General features: G+C 45.6%; 2 protein-coding genes across 2 annotated transcripts in view; both read left to right on the top strand.

Moving 5' to 3' along the window:
* Positions 1-16448, top strand: part of h2ac14 (H2A clustered histone 14) — a 1193713-nt gene that overhangs the window by 130623 nt on the left and 1046642 nt on the right.
* On the top strand, positions 10852-15409 carry LOC101731488 (oocyte zinc finger protein XlCOF7.1-like). The gene is made up of 6 exons (XM_031893057.1): positions 10852-11014; positions 12418-12558; positions 12669-12806; positions 12906-13035; positions 13939-14343; positions 14680-15409. Exons 1-6 carry the CDS (start codon positions 11009-11011, stop codon positions 15126-15128), a joined length of 1269 nt encoding a protein of 422 aa, XP_031748917.1. The 5' UTR covers positions 10852-11008; the 3' UTR covers positions 15129-15409.

The raw sequence follows: 16448 nt of genomic DNA, 5'->3' as shown, positions 1-16448 counted from the left end.
AGAAAAGGAAAATGTGGCATCATGATACTGTGGGGGAGATTTAACGGAGCCCTTTGTTCTTTCATTTTAAAAAAGGTGATACGGCGATGCAGGTGAAGCATCCACTATGCGACGATTGATTGATCGATCCTAGTCTTCCTTCTGTATAGGAAGGAGTCAGGCTAGGATCGATCAATCGATCGTTGCATAGTGGATGCTTCCCCTGCATCGCCGTATCACCTTTTTTCATATCACCGGAAGCCAAGTTTTAACAGGTATTTTATAATAAAGCATTTAAAATAATAAATGGTGTGCAGGATAGGGCAATTATTGGAGCAGGGTAAAATAGATTTTTTACTTAAAAGTTTTTAGTGTTACTTTTCCTTTAAGTTGGGAATGCTTTGAGGTGCCTCTGTGGGGGTTACCGTGGGATTTATTATAGGGGGGGGATCAACACCAAGATATCCCAGGAGGCCAACTGGGGGGTCTTTAGCATTTCAAAGTGGAACTGTTTGTGCAGTTGTTTATGGTGAGACGGCTCCTTATGGGAACTACCTGACTGTCTAACACAATAAGATTATGGTACCTGATTATCTTGTCAGCCAATCAGAACACATCCCTACATTAGTCAGTGAGATTCTAAAGGTGGCCATACACGGGCCGAATATCAGTCCCTTGGACCGATTTGGCAGCTTATCAGCCCGTGTAGGGGCAGGAATGAGGGGCCCGACCGATATCTGGCCTGTAGATGAAACAATCACAATAATAGTAAATCTCCGATACCCTTCTCCCAACTACAAAGGGAACATGACAAACTTGAATGTGAATATGATACGATCAGTGCTGAGAGTTTGTGTACTGGGGGCAGAACTTTCCAAATGAAGCCCCTCTTACTCATTCTGGGGTTACAGACCATGGGGGGGCATTTTCATAGAATTCTAAACCCATACACACCCCTTACATGTTCAAATGCACTTTCCTTTCATTTATCTTGAGACAATGTCATTTTATGTAGAATATATGAACTAATATTTTTCTCTCAGTTATATCTTTCAAGAAAAGATCTTCAAGCAGAAGGATAAATGTATCTGTTTAACTTTTTTTCATCTCACACTTAAGCAGGGAATGAACTTGAGCTTTTCAACCTTTTTAATGACAGTAGAACATTGATGGATGAGCCCTAAAGGTTCCAAGTGGGGAGGGAAGGAATCTGCATGACACAGAGGGAGAGGCGTTGGGTGGTGACACCACAGACATTTATTGACAGGATGCAGTAGTGCAATGGGCTGGAGACTGTTTGATGTCAAAATATATTCTTCTGGCTTCTTCTATAGCTAATGTTCTCCCACAAATATAATAGGTCAATGGGATTAAACAAATGTATGAGCTGTTGTGATGTTTAGTGTCTAAATCAGTGCAGGAGTCTTAAGTGGGAAGATGGAAATGCAATGAAAAGAACTCATTAACATACAAACAGGGCGTCATTTACAGAGTTTCAGGACTTTTCATTAAGTAACATTCACCTTATTATTATTATTATTCAGTGTTTTGTTTTTTTCAGTATCTTTCTGTATACATGTTTTTGCTTTTCAAAAAAAAATCCAGAGAGAGTGCAAATCTATTGGTGCTGATGTGCATATCTGTCTAGGGAAGCTGAACAAGGGCTCATATTTAGCATATAGTCTATAGTGAAGTGTATAATCTATATCCGAAGTGCCTTCAGTTGCTAAGAAGATGTCGGGCAGATACACTGCTGCTGCGCTACTTGGCTGGTTTAGCTGGGGGTTAGCGATAGGCACAGTTGTTAAAGTTAGAAACTAGCGATAAGGGAAAGGGGAGGGGGGTCAGGGCTGTGATAGTTGAGGGGCTTCACCTGTTGGGATTCCTGCCTGGAAGCAGAACCAGTGCCAGTGAGCCCCCCAGTGGTTGCCCCTCCGAAAACACACTTGGGCTTCTCCTGTAGGCATACTCGTTGACCCGGAAGCAGAACCAGTGCCAGTGAGCCCCTCAGTGGTTGCCCCTCCATTAAAATGGGCTTTGCTTGTTTATCCCCAAGACCAGAAAGCAGAATCCATGCCAGGTGGATTCCCAGCGGTTGCCCCCACACAGTTCCAGGGCCTGCCAACCACCATATGGGGCCCACATTGCCGCCACTGCCAAAACTCCATCTCTGAGCCCCAAAACAAACTAACACATATAAATGACCTCCAAGTTTACTCTCTGCTATGGTAAAATTGTTTGTGTTTCTTTTACATTCTCCCTGATGGTTGGGATAAAGAAATCATTCTAATTCTAAAAGGTGGGCACCCTCTCTTCAACCTCATACAATCCAGGAACTTAACTCTCATGATTATTTTTTTATTGAGAAACCCCAACTGACCATTAAAATGGGCCCGAAACCCATTAGTTCCAGCTGCGTCTGTGGACAGGTGTGATTTCTGGTTAGAGAGTGAGCTCTCTTGCCAAGTTCCAACCCCATTAATTGAGCTCAGAATAAAGCTCCCATACTGTGAGATCCTCCTACACTGGGTAATTAAGGCTAATTCCATGGAGTGGAGCAATCCCCCCCAGCCAACAGTTTCTCAAACCTGCGATAAAAAGTCCCCTCTATCACATTGTAGGGAAAGTTTCAAAACCTAGAGCTGAACTTCCGTAAGATTAGCCCTTTTTGCTTTTTTTACCTCCCATTAGCTTTACAGTTTAACCTACACAGACCCAGTCTGGAACTCTATCTCTATTCCTACATGTTAACATGGGAGTGGGTTGTACTGACTTACCCTCTGCCCTGGGCCCCCCCTGACTCCCCAGTAACTCAGAGAGAAAGCTTTTCTCAGTGCAAATGGCTGAGTAGCTAAGGGCCAACTAACATGAAATAATCCAAATAAAGGGCCCTGCACCCTCTTTTATCTCTCTGCTCCAGGCACTAATGTATAGAAGAACTGATTTTCTCAAAATATGAACATGAGATAGAACATCCCATCAGTAAACATTTGTCAGTCTAGTAACCTCCATTGAATTTACAGCCTATATGGTAAAAAATTGCTTGGTTTTGGTGGCAAATGGCAAAAGAGTGACTCTGTGTGCGGCTGGGCCATAAGTGCTCCCTGCGTAGTTTAGTTTTAATACTGTACAGTCGCCATGTCAAATGACTAAATGTCACCCAACCCAATCCCTCCTATGTAAGATTGAGGTTATATTTTCCCACCTCTTCTTTGGGAACTACACCATGAGGCAATCATACCAATCATACCCTCCTCTATACCAGTCCGTTGTTTCCAGACAAATCCCCTAACTGGCTCCACTGCCCTTTGTTTATCAATTAACAAACCCCCAGACTGATTTCATTCCCATCACCCATTGTGTATCAATTAATAAACCCCCAGACTGATTTCATTCCCATCACCCATTGTGTATCAATTAATAAACCCCCAGACTGATTTCATTCCCATCACCCATTGTGTATCAATTAATAAACCCCCAGACTGATTTCATTCCCATCACCCATTGTGTATCAATTAATAAACCCCCAGACTGATTTCATTACCATCACCCATTGTGTATCAATTAATAAACCCCCAGACTGATTTCATTCCCATCACCCATTGTGTATCAATTAATAAACCCCCAGACTGATTTCATTACCATCACCCATTGTGTATCAATTAATAAACCCCCAGACTGATTTCATTCCCATCACCCATTGTGTATCAATTAATAAACCCCCAGACTGATTTCATTCCCATCACCCATTGTGTATCAATTAATAAACCCCCAGACTGATTTCATTACCATCACCCATTGTGTATCAATTAATAAACCCCCAGACTGATTTCATTCCCATCACCCATTGTGTATCAATTAATAAACCCCCAGACTGATTTCATTCCCATCACCCATTGTGTATCAATTAATAAACTCCCAGACTGATTTCATTCCCATCACCCATTGTCATACCTCCCAACTGTCCCGCTTTACGCCGCTCGCTTCAGTTTTAACATAAAGGCCTTCACAGTGCAGAAGCTGTGGCACTAACAAGAGACGTGCGTGTGACGTCACGAGGATGAGAAGAAGAGCCCTGGGGCGCAGCCGGAGGAAGCTGGTGGTGGTAGGAGCAGGGGGACGCTGGGGAGGACACTGGAGGAAGGTAAGGGCAGCTGGAGGATGCTGGGAGGCAGCTGAAGGATGTTGGGCAGTATGTTGGGGGAGCTGAAGGATGTTGGGGGAGCTGAAGGATGTTGGGGGGAACTGAAGGATGTTGGGGGAGCTGAAGGATGTTGGGGGAACTGAAGGATGTTGGGGAGGATGTTGGGGGAGCTGAAGGATGTTGGGGGAGCTGAAGGATGTTGGGGGGAACTGAAGGATGTTGGGGAGGATGTTGGGGGAGCTGAAGGATGTTGGGGGAGCTGAAGGATGTTGGGGGGAACTGAAGGATGTTGGGGAGGATGTTGGGGGAGCTGAAGGATGTTGGGGGGAACTGAAGGATGTTGGGGGAGCTGAAGGATGTTGGGGGGCTGAAGGATGTTGGGGGGGAGCTGAAGGATGTTGGGGTGAGCTGAAGAATGTTGGGGAGGATGTTGGGGGGAGCTGAAGGATGTTGGGAAGGACGCTGGGGTGAGCTGAAGAATGTTGGGGAGGATGTTGGGGGGAGCTGGAGGATGTTGGGGGGAGCTGAAGGATGTTGGGGGAGCTGGAGGATGTTGGGGGGAGCTGAAGGATGTTGGGGGGAGCTGGAGGATGTTGGGGGGAGCTGAAGGATGTTGGGGAGGACGCTGGGGTGAGCTGGAGGATGTTGGGGGGAGCTGGAGGATGTTGGGTGGATGCTGGGGGGAGCTGAAGAATGTTGGGGAGGATGTTGGGGGGAGCTGAAGGATGTTGGGAAGGACGCTGGGGTGAGCTGAAGAATGTTGGGGAGGATGTTGGGGGGAGCTGGAGGATGTTGGGGGAGCTGAAGGATGTTGGGGGGAGCTGGAGGATGTTGGGGGGAGCTGAAGGATGTTGGGGGGAGCTGGAGGATGTTGGGGGGAGCTAAAGGATGTTGGGGAGGACGCTGGGGTGAGCTGAAGAATGTTGGGGAGGATGTTGGGGGGAGCTGGAGGATGTTGGGTGGATGCTGGGGGAGCTGAAGGATGTTGGGGAGGACACTGGGGGGAGCTGGAGGATGTTGGGTGGATGCTGGGGGAGCTGAAGGATGTTGGGGAGGACGCTGGGAGGAGCTGAAGGAAGGTAAGGGGCAGCTGAAGGATGTTGGGGAGGACGCTGGGAGAAGCTGAAGGAAGGTAAGGGGCAGCTGGAGGATGTTGGGTGGATGCTGGGGGGAGCTGGAGGATGTTGGGGAGGATGTTGCAGTGGGGAGCAGCCCATAGTAGGGGGACTCTGGGGGAGGACCAGCAATGTTTTAGGGGGTCCCTGCTCTAGCGCCAATGCAAAACATAACACCTGGCTACCAATATTTTAGGGGGCCCTGGCTACCAATTACTGTCATGAGTCTGTCATTAACTACAGGTGCCACAGTGCATAATGAAATCCTTAGGGCCACAATATGTCATAAAATGATTGGGGCCACCGTGTCTGTCTTCTGGTGCACTTTGTGTATGTTATGCTTTTCAGGTGTGGTTTTGTAAAATGGGCCTGTTTGGGGGGCGTGGCCATAAAGTGGGCATGACATTTTTGTCCCTCCTTCTGCTTTTCAAATGTTGGGAGGTATGCCCATTGTGTATCAATTAATAATCCCCCAGACTGATTTCATTCCCATCACCCATTGTGTATCAATTAATAAACCCCCAGACTGATTTTATTCCCATCACCCATTGTGTATCAATTAATAAACCCCAAGACTGATTTCATTCCCATCACCCATTGTGTATCAATTAATAAACCCCCAGACTGATTTCATTCCCATCACCCATTGTGTATCAATTAATAAACCCCCAGACTGATTTTATTCCCATCACCCATTGTGTATCAATTAATAAACCCCCAGACTGATTTCATTCCCATCACCCATTGTGTATCAATTAATAAACCCCCAGACTGATTTCATTCCCATCACCCATTGTGTATCAATTAATAAACCCCCAGACTGATTTCATTCCCATCACCCATTGTGTATCAGTTAATAAACCCCCAGACTGATTTCATTCCCATCACCCATTGTGTATCAATTAATAAACCCCCAGACTGATTTCATTCCCATCACCCATTGTGTATCAATTAATAAACCCCCAGACTGATTTCATTCCCATCACCCATTGTGTATCAATTAATAAACCCCCAGACTGATTTTATTCCCATCACCCATTGTGTATCAATTAATAAACCCCCAGACTGATTTCATTCCCATCACCCATTGTGTATCAATTAATAAACCCCCAGACTGATTTTATTCCCATCACCCATTGTGTATCAATTAATAAACCCCCAGACTGATTTCATTCCCATCACCCATTGTGTATCAATTAATAAACCCCCAGACTGATTTCATTCCCATCACCCATTGTGTATCAATTAATAATCCCCCAGACTGATTTCATTCCCATCACCCATTGTGTATCAATTAATAAACCCCCAGACTGATTTCATTCCCATCACCCATTGTGTATCAATTAATAAACTCCCAGACTGATTTCATTACCATCACCCATTGTGTATCAATTAATAAACCCCCAGGACTGATTTCATTTGGCCTATTACCCACACAGCCCTTATGGGGTTTCTTTTGTATTCCCTGCACTCAGCCTCTTCTGAAGGTGCATTTTTGGAAAATATGTGGTTTTTTGGGGTCAACTTACTTATTTCCTACTTTTACCTCATTTATTTCTACTACCAAACAATACGGGGCTGATTCACTAAAGTGCGATAAATTTTATCGCACTTTTTTTGCGTTAAATAAGTCGCGATAATTAGCGCGCGATTCACAACAGTATTACCGCATGCGTTAAGTCGTGTATCGTATGCGCTAATTTGCGCGCGACCGCATGCGGTAGTTTTAACGCATGCGTTAATTAGCGCGCTGAAAAGAATACGATCGCATAATTCACTATCACTTAGGTGCGCTAAATATCGCATTTCGCCAGTTTGCAGCGAAATGGTCATTTTTAATACAGTAATTTTCTGCAAGTATTGGCGTGTATGGCTAACATGGCGTGCGTTTATTCGCACGATTATTTATATGCGGCTACAAGTGATGAAATGTTTTGCCAGGCATGGATTCGCAGTGAATTTTTGGACGTGCGGCGAATTTTTTCGTGGCAAATTTTTTCATGCGTTTCGCAAAACAATCTGCCAATGGCAAAACGCATGAAAAAATTCGCCACGCAAAAATTCCCTGCATGTACAAAAATTGACACAGGCAAAAAAAATAATAGTCGAAAGATCTTTCGAAAAAATTTTCACCAAAGATAACCAGAACACATTTGCTCATCACTAGTGGCTACTATTTATATACAGTATTTATATGCGGCGACTAAACGCGGGCGTTATTTAGCGCATGTAACGTCAAATAACTATAGTATTGGTACTATAGCGGTAAATATTTAGTCGCCGTAATATGCAGTGCTATAGCGGTAAATATTTATTTACCATAAATACATTACTAGGTATATTTTGGCGACTTATTTGTCGGGACTTTGTAATCTCGCGTCTTGCGGCCATTTTATAGCGACTTTGTAATCTCGTGACATGTGCGACTTGTGGCCATTTTGTGTCATTGAGCCTGCAGTCACACTGAGAGGAGCATCATGCCTGGGGTATCTGAGCTGCTACCGGGGGAGAGGCGCTTTATAATTGAGCGTTTCCTGCGCTCAGGGTATGACAGGCTGCCGCTGGGGCCCATAGGGGTCCATGAGAGGAAACTGTTCTTGTGAGGGGCCCCGTTATTTATGATGGTGGCCCTCTGTGTATGAATGTATATATATATATATATATGTATAATAGATTTAAATAACATCTTGCAATACTATCTCACAGAACTGCAGCTCGATATTGCGCCTCTTCTCCATCCAGAGGCCCAACCCCAGGCACACCAGGCTCCATTGGCCCCCCAAGGCCCACCAGGCTCCAGAGGCCCCAGCACCCACCCAGGCCCCCGAGGCCCCAGCACCCAATGAGGCCCCAGCCCCGCCAGAGGCCCCAGCAGCCCCAGCACCCAACGAGGCCCCAGCCTCACCAGAGGCCCCAGCGCCACAAGAGGCCGAAGAGGCCCCCGAGGCCCCGGACACTCCCCCCCTTCATTTCTCCCCAATTTCCCCCCAGGCCCTTGAGTTCTCCCCCCAGGCCCCAGACTTACCCCAGGCCAAGCGCTGGGCACCAGGTTCTCCATCACGCCGGACCGGAGATGTGGGGACCCAAACATCACCTGGGTGGACTGACCCCACACTTGGTCAATGCAGGAGGACCTGGATACCATCAAGGCCGACTTGGCCCATCTCTGGGGGGACATGGCCGAGCTGCAGAGGGACATGCAAGAACTCAAGGGCAGCAAGCCTTAAGTTTTATTTTTTCTCTTTTTTTTCTATTTTAAAAGTTTTTATTGTTGAAATAAAAGTTTTTATTTTTCTACTTTTGAACTGAGTAATGTCTAATTATTTATCCTTCCTTGATATGGTATTCTGTACTTTCATGTAGTTTCCCCTACACCCTTACATTTATCAGTAACACATCAATATGCTATATGGGTTAAATGTTTGCAAATATTCTGCCAACAATTTTGCCTTTAGCCCATTTTGCTGAATAGTAAAACTTGCGCTAATTAGTACATAGCGTATTTTCTGGCGAGTGGGATAACTGCCAATCCAATGTTTTGTTGCCAGAATAATTGCAATATTATATTTGTCCCCGTTTAATTCTGTGTCTAAAATCTCCCACTTAATTTAAGCCACTTTAGCAAACGGACCCCTAAGTATTTGGCTAAATATTCTTAAATGCCCCCCCATTTTATTATCTCTAGCACTTTTTTTTCTTACTTAGATTTTTATTGTTTTTGGGGGGTTTTTTTTGCAAACAAACATTTATACAGCACCTCTTTAGCACTCTGTGCTCTCCCAGGGCAAAATGTCGCCAGTTTTATTCTGCCGATTGTCGCGAGCGTAATGTCGCAACAATTAGCGCGCGTGTAAAAGCTATCGCACTTGCGATAATTAGCGTGTATGCGAAAAATACCGCTCTGCGCGTGCGTTATTTAGCGTGCATGCGAAAAGTAGCGCACACTTTATTTAGAGTGACTAAAATATTGCATGCAGTATCGCGTGTAAATTAGCGCAAGTGTGCTTATAGTGAATCGTGCGTTGTCGCGAAAATTTAGAAGCGATAAAAATTTTAACGCACGCTATAAATAGCGCACGTTAAAACGCACTTTAGTGAATCGGCCCCTACGTCTCCTGACTAATATGCCATGAAATATGTATGCGCTGACTTATACACCAGTGCCCCTATGCACAATGGGCACCAAACTGTTCCGTGGCCCCTCGGCTTTCATCTCGGTACCTAATGTTATGTGGGAGATATGATGCCGGAAAGTGGAAGCTTTAGGGCAATTTTTTAGTATTTTCATAATTTTATATAGAAACTGCCAAATTCAGGAAAACCTTGCTGTTTGGTATAAAGCCCTATATCATTAAAAATTTCAATTTTTCTTTTTTTTTTTTTTTAAATTTTGAGCTCTAAATTTTATCCCAGAAGTGGAAATAAACAAAAATGCAGCAGATTTGTAAATCTCAGGTTCTCCAGAAAAAAAAGATATATAGTTTTCCTACCTAAACTTACCAACCCCCCAGTAAGTGCCCCTAACATGAGAGAGCATCTGCCACTGAGGAGAACCAAAATGTAAGGCTCATGCCACACGCGGCGTAGGGCTGATTTTTTTCGGCAAGCGGAAAAACGCTTGCCGAAAATTCAGCCCTACGTCTGCTACTTGTGCCTGCACCGGAATGAATGGGATACGCTCGGGTGCAGGCACATGTAGCCGATATACGCATGAAAACGCAAGACTTTGCATTCTCTCTCGTTTTCATGCGTATATCGGCTACAGCCTGCACCCGAGCGTATCCCATTCATTCCGGTGCAGGCACAAGTAGCAGACGTAGGGCTGAATTTTCGGCAAGCGTTTTACCGCTTGCCGAAAAAAATCACCCTACGCCGCGTGTGGCATGAGCCTTAAGTTCTGTTGGCACTTAAAGGGTTAAGGGCTCTAAAAACTATACATTGGTGGACTTATACTTTGAAAACCTGCCTGAGCTTTACACTAGCAGCCAAATTTGGAAGAAAAACCATCACCATGGCTGAACGAATAAAAATCAAAGCTATATGTAACTTTTCCCTCTGTCCCTAACTCTGCAGTCTGTGAGTTTTCCCTCTGTCCCTAACTCTGCAGTCTGTGAGTTTTCCCTCTGTCCCTAACTCTGCAGTCTGTGAGTTTTCCCTCTGTCCCTAACTCTGCAGTCTGTGAGTTTCCCCTCTGTCCCTAACTCTGTGTCCCGCCCTTGTGCTCACTGATCCAATGATTGTTCTCTGCTGCTCTCTGTCCCGCCCACATTCCCCTCCCAGCCAATGAGTGAGTGTCCCAGCTCCTCAGTTCCCTCCCTCACAGCTACAGGCAGCAGAGCAGTGTGGGAAAGAGGTGAGTAAGGGAGCGGGGCTGCACTAATGGTGGCACTAAAGGAGCAGTGTTACCTTGTTGTTCCCAACACATGAGCTGATTCCCAGGGACACTTTGCTACTGAGTCAGTGCAGTTTCTGTGGCAGCTCCAAGCCCAACCCACCCACCATAAGTGAATTCCTCTCCCATTTGGTACCAAGGCCCCCCTGCAGCCTGAGGGGAAGCACTGAGGGGCCCATTCTTGGCAGGAAAGGGAAAGTGTTGATTGGCAGACATTGCATCATTAGAGGGAAGTTTAACAGGGGATTGTGGGATTGGTAGTTCAGCCCATGGCTAGACTAGTTATTCTATTCCCTGCCTTGGTGCCACAACATCCCAGAGGGAAGGGTTTGTTCCTTACATGACAAGCAGAGGGAGGAGCTGCCTGTAGCGCTAGGGATGAAGGTAAAGCATCTTTTCCCCATAATCCCTTCTCAGCACAAAAAGACACAGGGCACCGAGCACAACATTACCCAGCCCCCACCCCCACTGGGGCTACATAGTGGGGGGGAAACAGTTTACCCCAGGGGGTCTGTCAAATGCCCCCCCTCTGCAAAACCAAAGGGCTGTTGGGCTGGGAAGTGGGGGCTGCACTGGGGTTAAAGGAGACTCCGCCCCTGTTACCTGTATAGAAGGGACTTTACATTAAAGGGGAAGGAAAGTCACACCCTATGAATCTCACATATAATAGTGCTACTATTGCTGAGTAAAATCGCTATATTCCCAGCTATATTCCCGCCATCTTGTCCAGTGTGTCTGTATAGGCTATTCCTGAAAAGCACAACCCCCCCCCCCAGCTGCCACAAACCCCCCCCCTTCATATGTTTCCCGACACTTGTGTTTGCCATGCTCCCCCTTCTGCCATAAACCCCCCTCCCCGCACCGGTCTGCATGTAAAGTTCTCCATGTCACCGCTACTCACCCCCCCGCTACTCGCTCCCCCACCGTGTCACCACCGCCCCCCCCGCTACTCGTTTCCCCACCATGTCACCCCCCGCTACTCGCTCCCCCACCATGTCACCGCCGCCACCCCCCACTACTCATTTCCACACCATGTCACCACCGCCGCCGCCACCCCCCCCGGTACTCGCTTCCCCACCATGTCACCCCCCCGCTATTCGCTCCCCCACCGTGTCACTGCTACTCGTTTCCCTACCATGTCGCCACTGCCGCCAAATACCTCCCCGTTACTCGCTCCCCCACCATGTCACCGCTGCCACTCCCCCACCATGTCAGCCCCGCCCGCTACTCACTCCACCAGAATTTAGCCTGCCGGGTCTGCATGTCACCTCTCTCTCTCCTGTCGGCTGCGCTCCTGTTTGTGCACATGCGCCGCCTACAGTCCCAATTCGCCATGTCTTGGCAGGAGCATTGCATTATGGGAATCTTCTCTACCCAGCTCAGCCTTTTTTCTCTGTGTTTGGCTTCTGATCTTCTGAACAGGTGAAATATGGGGAGACTTAAGGGCACTGTTGAGAGAACGGAAGGTATGCCTGCAGCTTGGGATTAACTCTTTATTAGCCTTTCCTTCTCCTTTAAGGCGGCCGTATATATGTGCGACTATTGCTTGCAGGAACGATCATCCACTTATGTTACGAGCTGAATCATCAGACCTGTAGGTACAAACAATAGGATTCTGCCCCCGTCTGATTCAGCATCAACCTACTGCCAGTGTTTGGCACCTTGAGTGATTGACAAGATGATCAACATCCAAGGCTTTTGCCGATATCAGTCTCCTCATTAACTCACCTACACGCACCGAATATTGTACATAACCTCAATGTGTAAGTGCTTAATTCCACTTCCAGGCCCCTCCCTCCCACAAGGAGCCAATGGGAATGTGGGAGGAAGCGAGTGACCCAGTGATGGGGAAGAAGGATAAAAATGAGGAGCGGAAGGAGAGAATCCTGAATCTCACACTGGAGATTATCTATCTGCTGACTGGAGAGGTGAGGGGGGCACTGTGAGTGGCACAGTGAGAAGAGACTGTCTGTCTGTACAAAGGGGGTCTCTCTGCTGCGTTACACACTCATCATTCTCTCTCCCTCTCAATACATAGGGCTACGTCATCCCTAAGAAGAAGAGCCCAACTGTGGGTTTGGGGGCCCTGCATGCCCCTGGCTCCGTCATACAGAAGGAAAATGACAAGAAGATCCTGGAACTCATCTCCAACATCATCCAGCTGCTGACTGGAGAGGTGGGTGCGGCCCCCCCAATCCCCCCTTATTGTTTAGTAACAGTGTATGATAATCCCTTTCTCTGGCTGGGGGGATGACTGTAACATTGTGTGTGCCAGGTTGCCATAAGGTGTGAGGATGTTTCCATCTATTTTTCCTTGGAGGAGTGGGAGTATATAAAAGGAAACAAGGCCCTTTACAGGGAAGGGATAAAGGAGGAGGAGGAGCCCCAGCAGCTCCGCCCACTGGGTGAGTAATGGTTTCTATCATATACAGAGCATAGAATGCAGGATATCAGGCCGTTTAAGAGGCACATGGAAAGTCAGTAGTAACATATATTTAGTCATGTCTCTTCTGTGCCCGACTTAAATAAACAACTAGCAGGGAGATACATTTATTTAGCACAAAGGGTTAAACTTGGTGCAACTGCTGGGGGAGGAGCTATAGAGGGGCCTGTAGGACACTGACTGATAAGCAGCTGCAATAGATGTTTATGGGGGGGGACTTTAGGGTCCCAGTGATGTTGCGGGGGGGGGGGACCAATAATCAGTCATTCCCTTGCTAAAAAGTTCAAATAGATCCTGATACAAACAGCTGCCGTTACTCTATAATAATCAGTTCATATAAATAGTTCCATTAATTAATGTGCTAATAAGTCAGTCACTTCATTGGGGGGCAGTGGAGTTTGCCCTAAGTTTAACCCCTCCCCCCTACCTGCCCCTTATTGCTTGATTTGGCAGTTATGTAAATGTTACCGTTAGTTTCTCTGTTATATTTCACAGTCGTTAGTCAAACCCTTTAATGACTGTAGCGCTTGTCCTGTAACTCTATTTGCTTATTGGCAGAATAATTAGGGACTCACTGAATCCAGGATTGGGTTTGGGATTCGGCCAGGATTGGCCTTTTCAGCAGGATTCGGATTCGGCCCAATCCATGCTCCTGGCGGAACCCAATCCCAGTCCTTAAATCACGTGACTTTTTGTCACATAAACACGGAAGTTGAAAACCCCCCGTTCTCTTTGAACCTTCCGTATTTTATTAGGATTCAGTATTCGGCCGAATCTTTCATGAAATGATTTCCCTAAAACAAATAATGACAAAATCCAAGTTATTTCCCTCAGATATATCTCTGATCTCTATCCTTCCCTTTAGCAGCCTGTGAGTATAAAGATGGGAGCGATGTTACAGCACATACGGAAGCAACTTTATGTTGTAATAATGATGGGAATCTCACAAACCCTGATGTTTCTCCAGCGGAACAGCCCCCACCAGCCAATGGGATTAAAGAGGAGGCGGCTTCATGTGAAGGGGGAAACCAATCAGATTGCAGCATTAATCCCCTTACAGACCAGATACAGGGAACAAATACTCCTATCATGGGGAGCAGCCAGAATACCTTACAAATGACGGGTTATAATCATGATGAAAATTCCCACCAATCTCCACATAAATCTCACATAACAAAAAATACATTACGTAGGAAATACAGCTGCAATGAGTGTCAGATACATTTTAGTAATAAGAGCGACTTTGATAAACACCAGAGAACCCACAAAACAGAGAAACTTTTTCCTTGTTCTGAATGTGAAAAAAGTTTCTCAAGAAAATTTTATCGTGATCTTCATCAAAGGACTCACACAGGGGAGAAACCATTTTCTTGCTCTAAATGTGGAAAATGTTTCTCAAGAAAATCTTATCTTGATTCTCATCAAAGGAGCCACATAAGAGAGAAACCATTTTCTTGTTCTGAATGTGGGAAATGTTTCTCAAGCAAATTTTATCGTGATTGTCATCTAAGGACCCACACAGGGGAGAAACCATTTTTTTGTGCTGAATGTGGAAAATGTTTCTCAAGCAAATTTTATCGTGATTGTCATCTAAAGACCCACACAGGGGAGAAACCATTTTCTTGTTCTGAATGTGGGAAATGTTTTTCGAACCGATCTATACTCAATCGTCATCAAAGGACCCACACAGGGGAGAAACCATTTTCTTGTTCTGAATGTGGGAAATGTTTTTCAAACCGATCTATACTCAATCGTCATCAAAGGACTCACACAAGGGAGAAACCATTTCCTTGTTGTGAATGTGGGAAATGTTTCTCAAAACAATCACTCCTTGAAAAGCATTGTAGAACCCACACAGGGGAGAAACCATTTTCATGTTCTGAATGTGGGAGTTGTTTTTCACAGCAATCCGAACTGAAAATTCATCTTAGAACCCACACAGGGGAGAAACCATTTTCTTGTTCTGAATGTGGGAAAGGTTTTTCAAAGCAATCACTCCTTAAAATTCATTATAGATTCCACACAGGGGAGAAGCCATTTTCTTATTCTAAATGAGGAAAAATGATTTGCACTGAACAGTAGTCTAAAAATACTTTTACAATGAGGAAAACCGTAAACTCGTTATACAAAGGAAGCATCAGGCAAACATTTTCTTTCAAGCAGATTCCATCTTAATATATGTTTCAGTATTTAAGGAGAGAAACACATTTGTGCCCCATAAAATATTTCCTTAAGAGAATCCTAAAGACTCCTGATGGGCACTGGGCAATTCTGAGACTGGGGGGCACCAAAGCAGAATGCACCATAAGTACCTTCCCCCGGCACTGGCTCTGCATTGGGAACTGAGGAGCCCTCTGGGATATATCTCCCCCTCCCCCCAACAGATAATATTCTGGGTTTTATTGAACAAGAAGGGACATATTCCAAGGGGTACGAGCCCCCCAGGGTATCACTTGGGCAAATGCTGTTCCCTAATGCTCACACAGTAGGTAACATAATGGGGATATACCCAGCTGGGAATGACTTGCCGGGTACATATGCTCTTACTGGGTAAATATAAAGCCTATAACATCATCTTGTCATTATTAACCCAATGTCATTTCCAATGGGGCATTTGTTGAGATGAAAGGAAAGGGGGTTACACCATTATCCTATAAAGGGTCTCTTTACATTAAATCAGTTTTGTGAAAAGCCTTTGTGTCAGTCCGATTTATTGGTGCAATTTATATTTGTTTTTCATGGTTGTTAATAAGACAGTGAATATATATTTGTTATAATTACGAGTAGTAGAACATTGTACCACGGGAGCCATAGAGCAGAAAGGGAAAATGTGGCCCCGTGATACTGTGGGGGGGATGTAACGGAGCCCTTTGATCATAGAGACGTTGATGTTGCTGTAAGAGAAAACGTTGATTGATAACACATATATGGAGAAGTGCGCATAGACAGTCACTTCTAACCTGTTCCTGGAGAGAGTGGGGCTTTTATAGGGTTTCCTGATGGGACAAAAAGGAGCCCCTACTAAGATCGATTGATCGTTCCTAGCCTGACTCCTCCCTATACAGAAGGAAGGCTAGGAATGACCAATCGATCGCCGCATAGTGGATGCTTCCCCTGCATCGCCGTATCGCCTTTTTTCAAATGACCGGAAGCCAAATTTTAACAGGTATTTTCTAATAAAGCATTCAAAATAGTAAATGGTGTGCAGGATAGGGCAATTATTGGGGCAGGGTAGAATAGATTTTTTTACTTAAAAATTTTTAGTGTTACTTTAAGTACTTAAAAGTTTCTGACTGATTTATTGAGAAATTCCCCCAAACCCCACTAGCCCCGCCCATATGTTCCACTTCCTGCTGACTGAATTCTCTGGATGAG

Source organism: Xenopus tropicalis, chromosome 9 (assembly GCF_000004195.4).
Source record: "Xenopus tropicalis strain Nigerian chromosome 9, UCB_Xtro_10.0, whole genome shotgun sequence".
Lineage (NCBI taxonomy): Eukaryota > Metazoa > Chordata > Amphibia > Anura > Pipidae > Xenopus > Xenopus tropicalis.
This window is presented reverse-complemented; position numbering and strand designations above follow the sequence as displayed.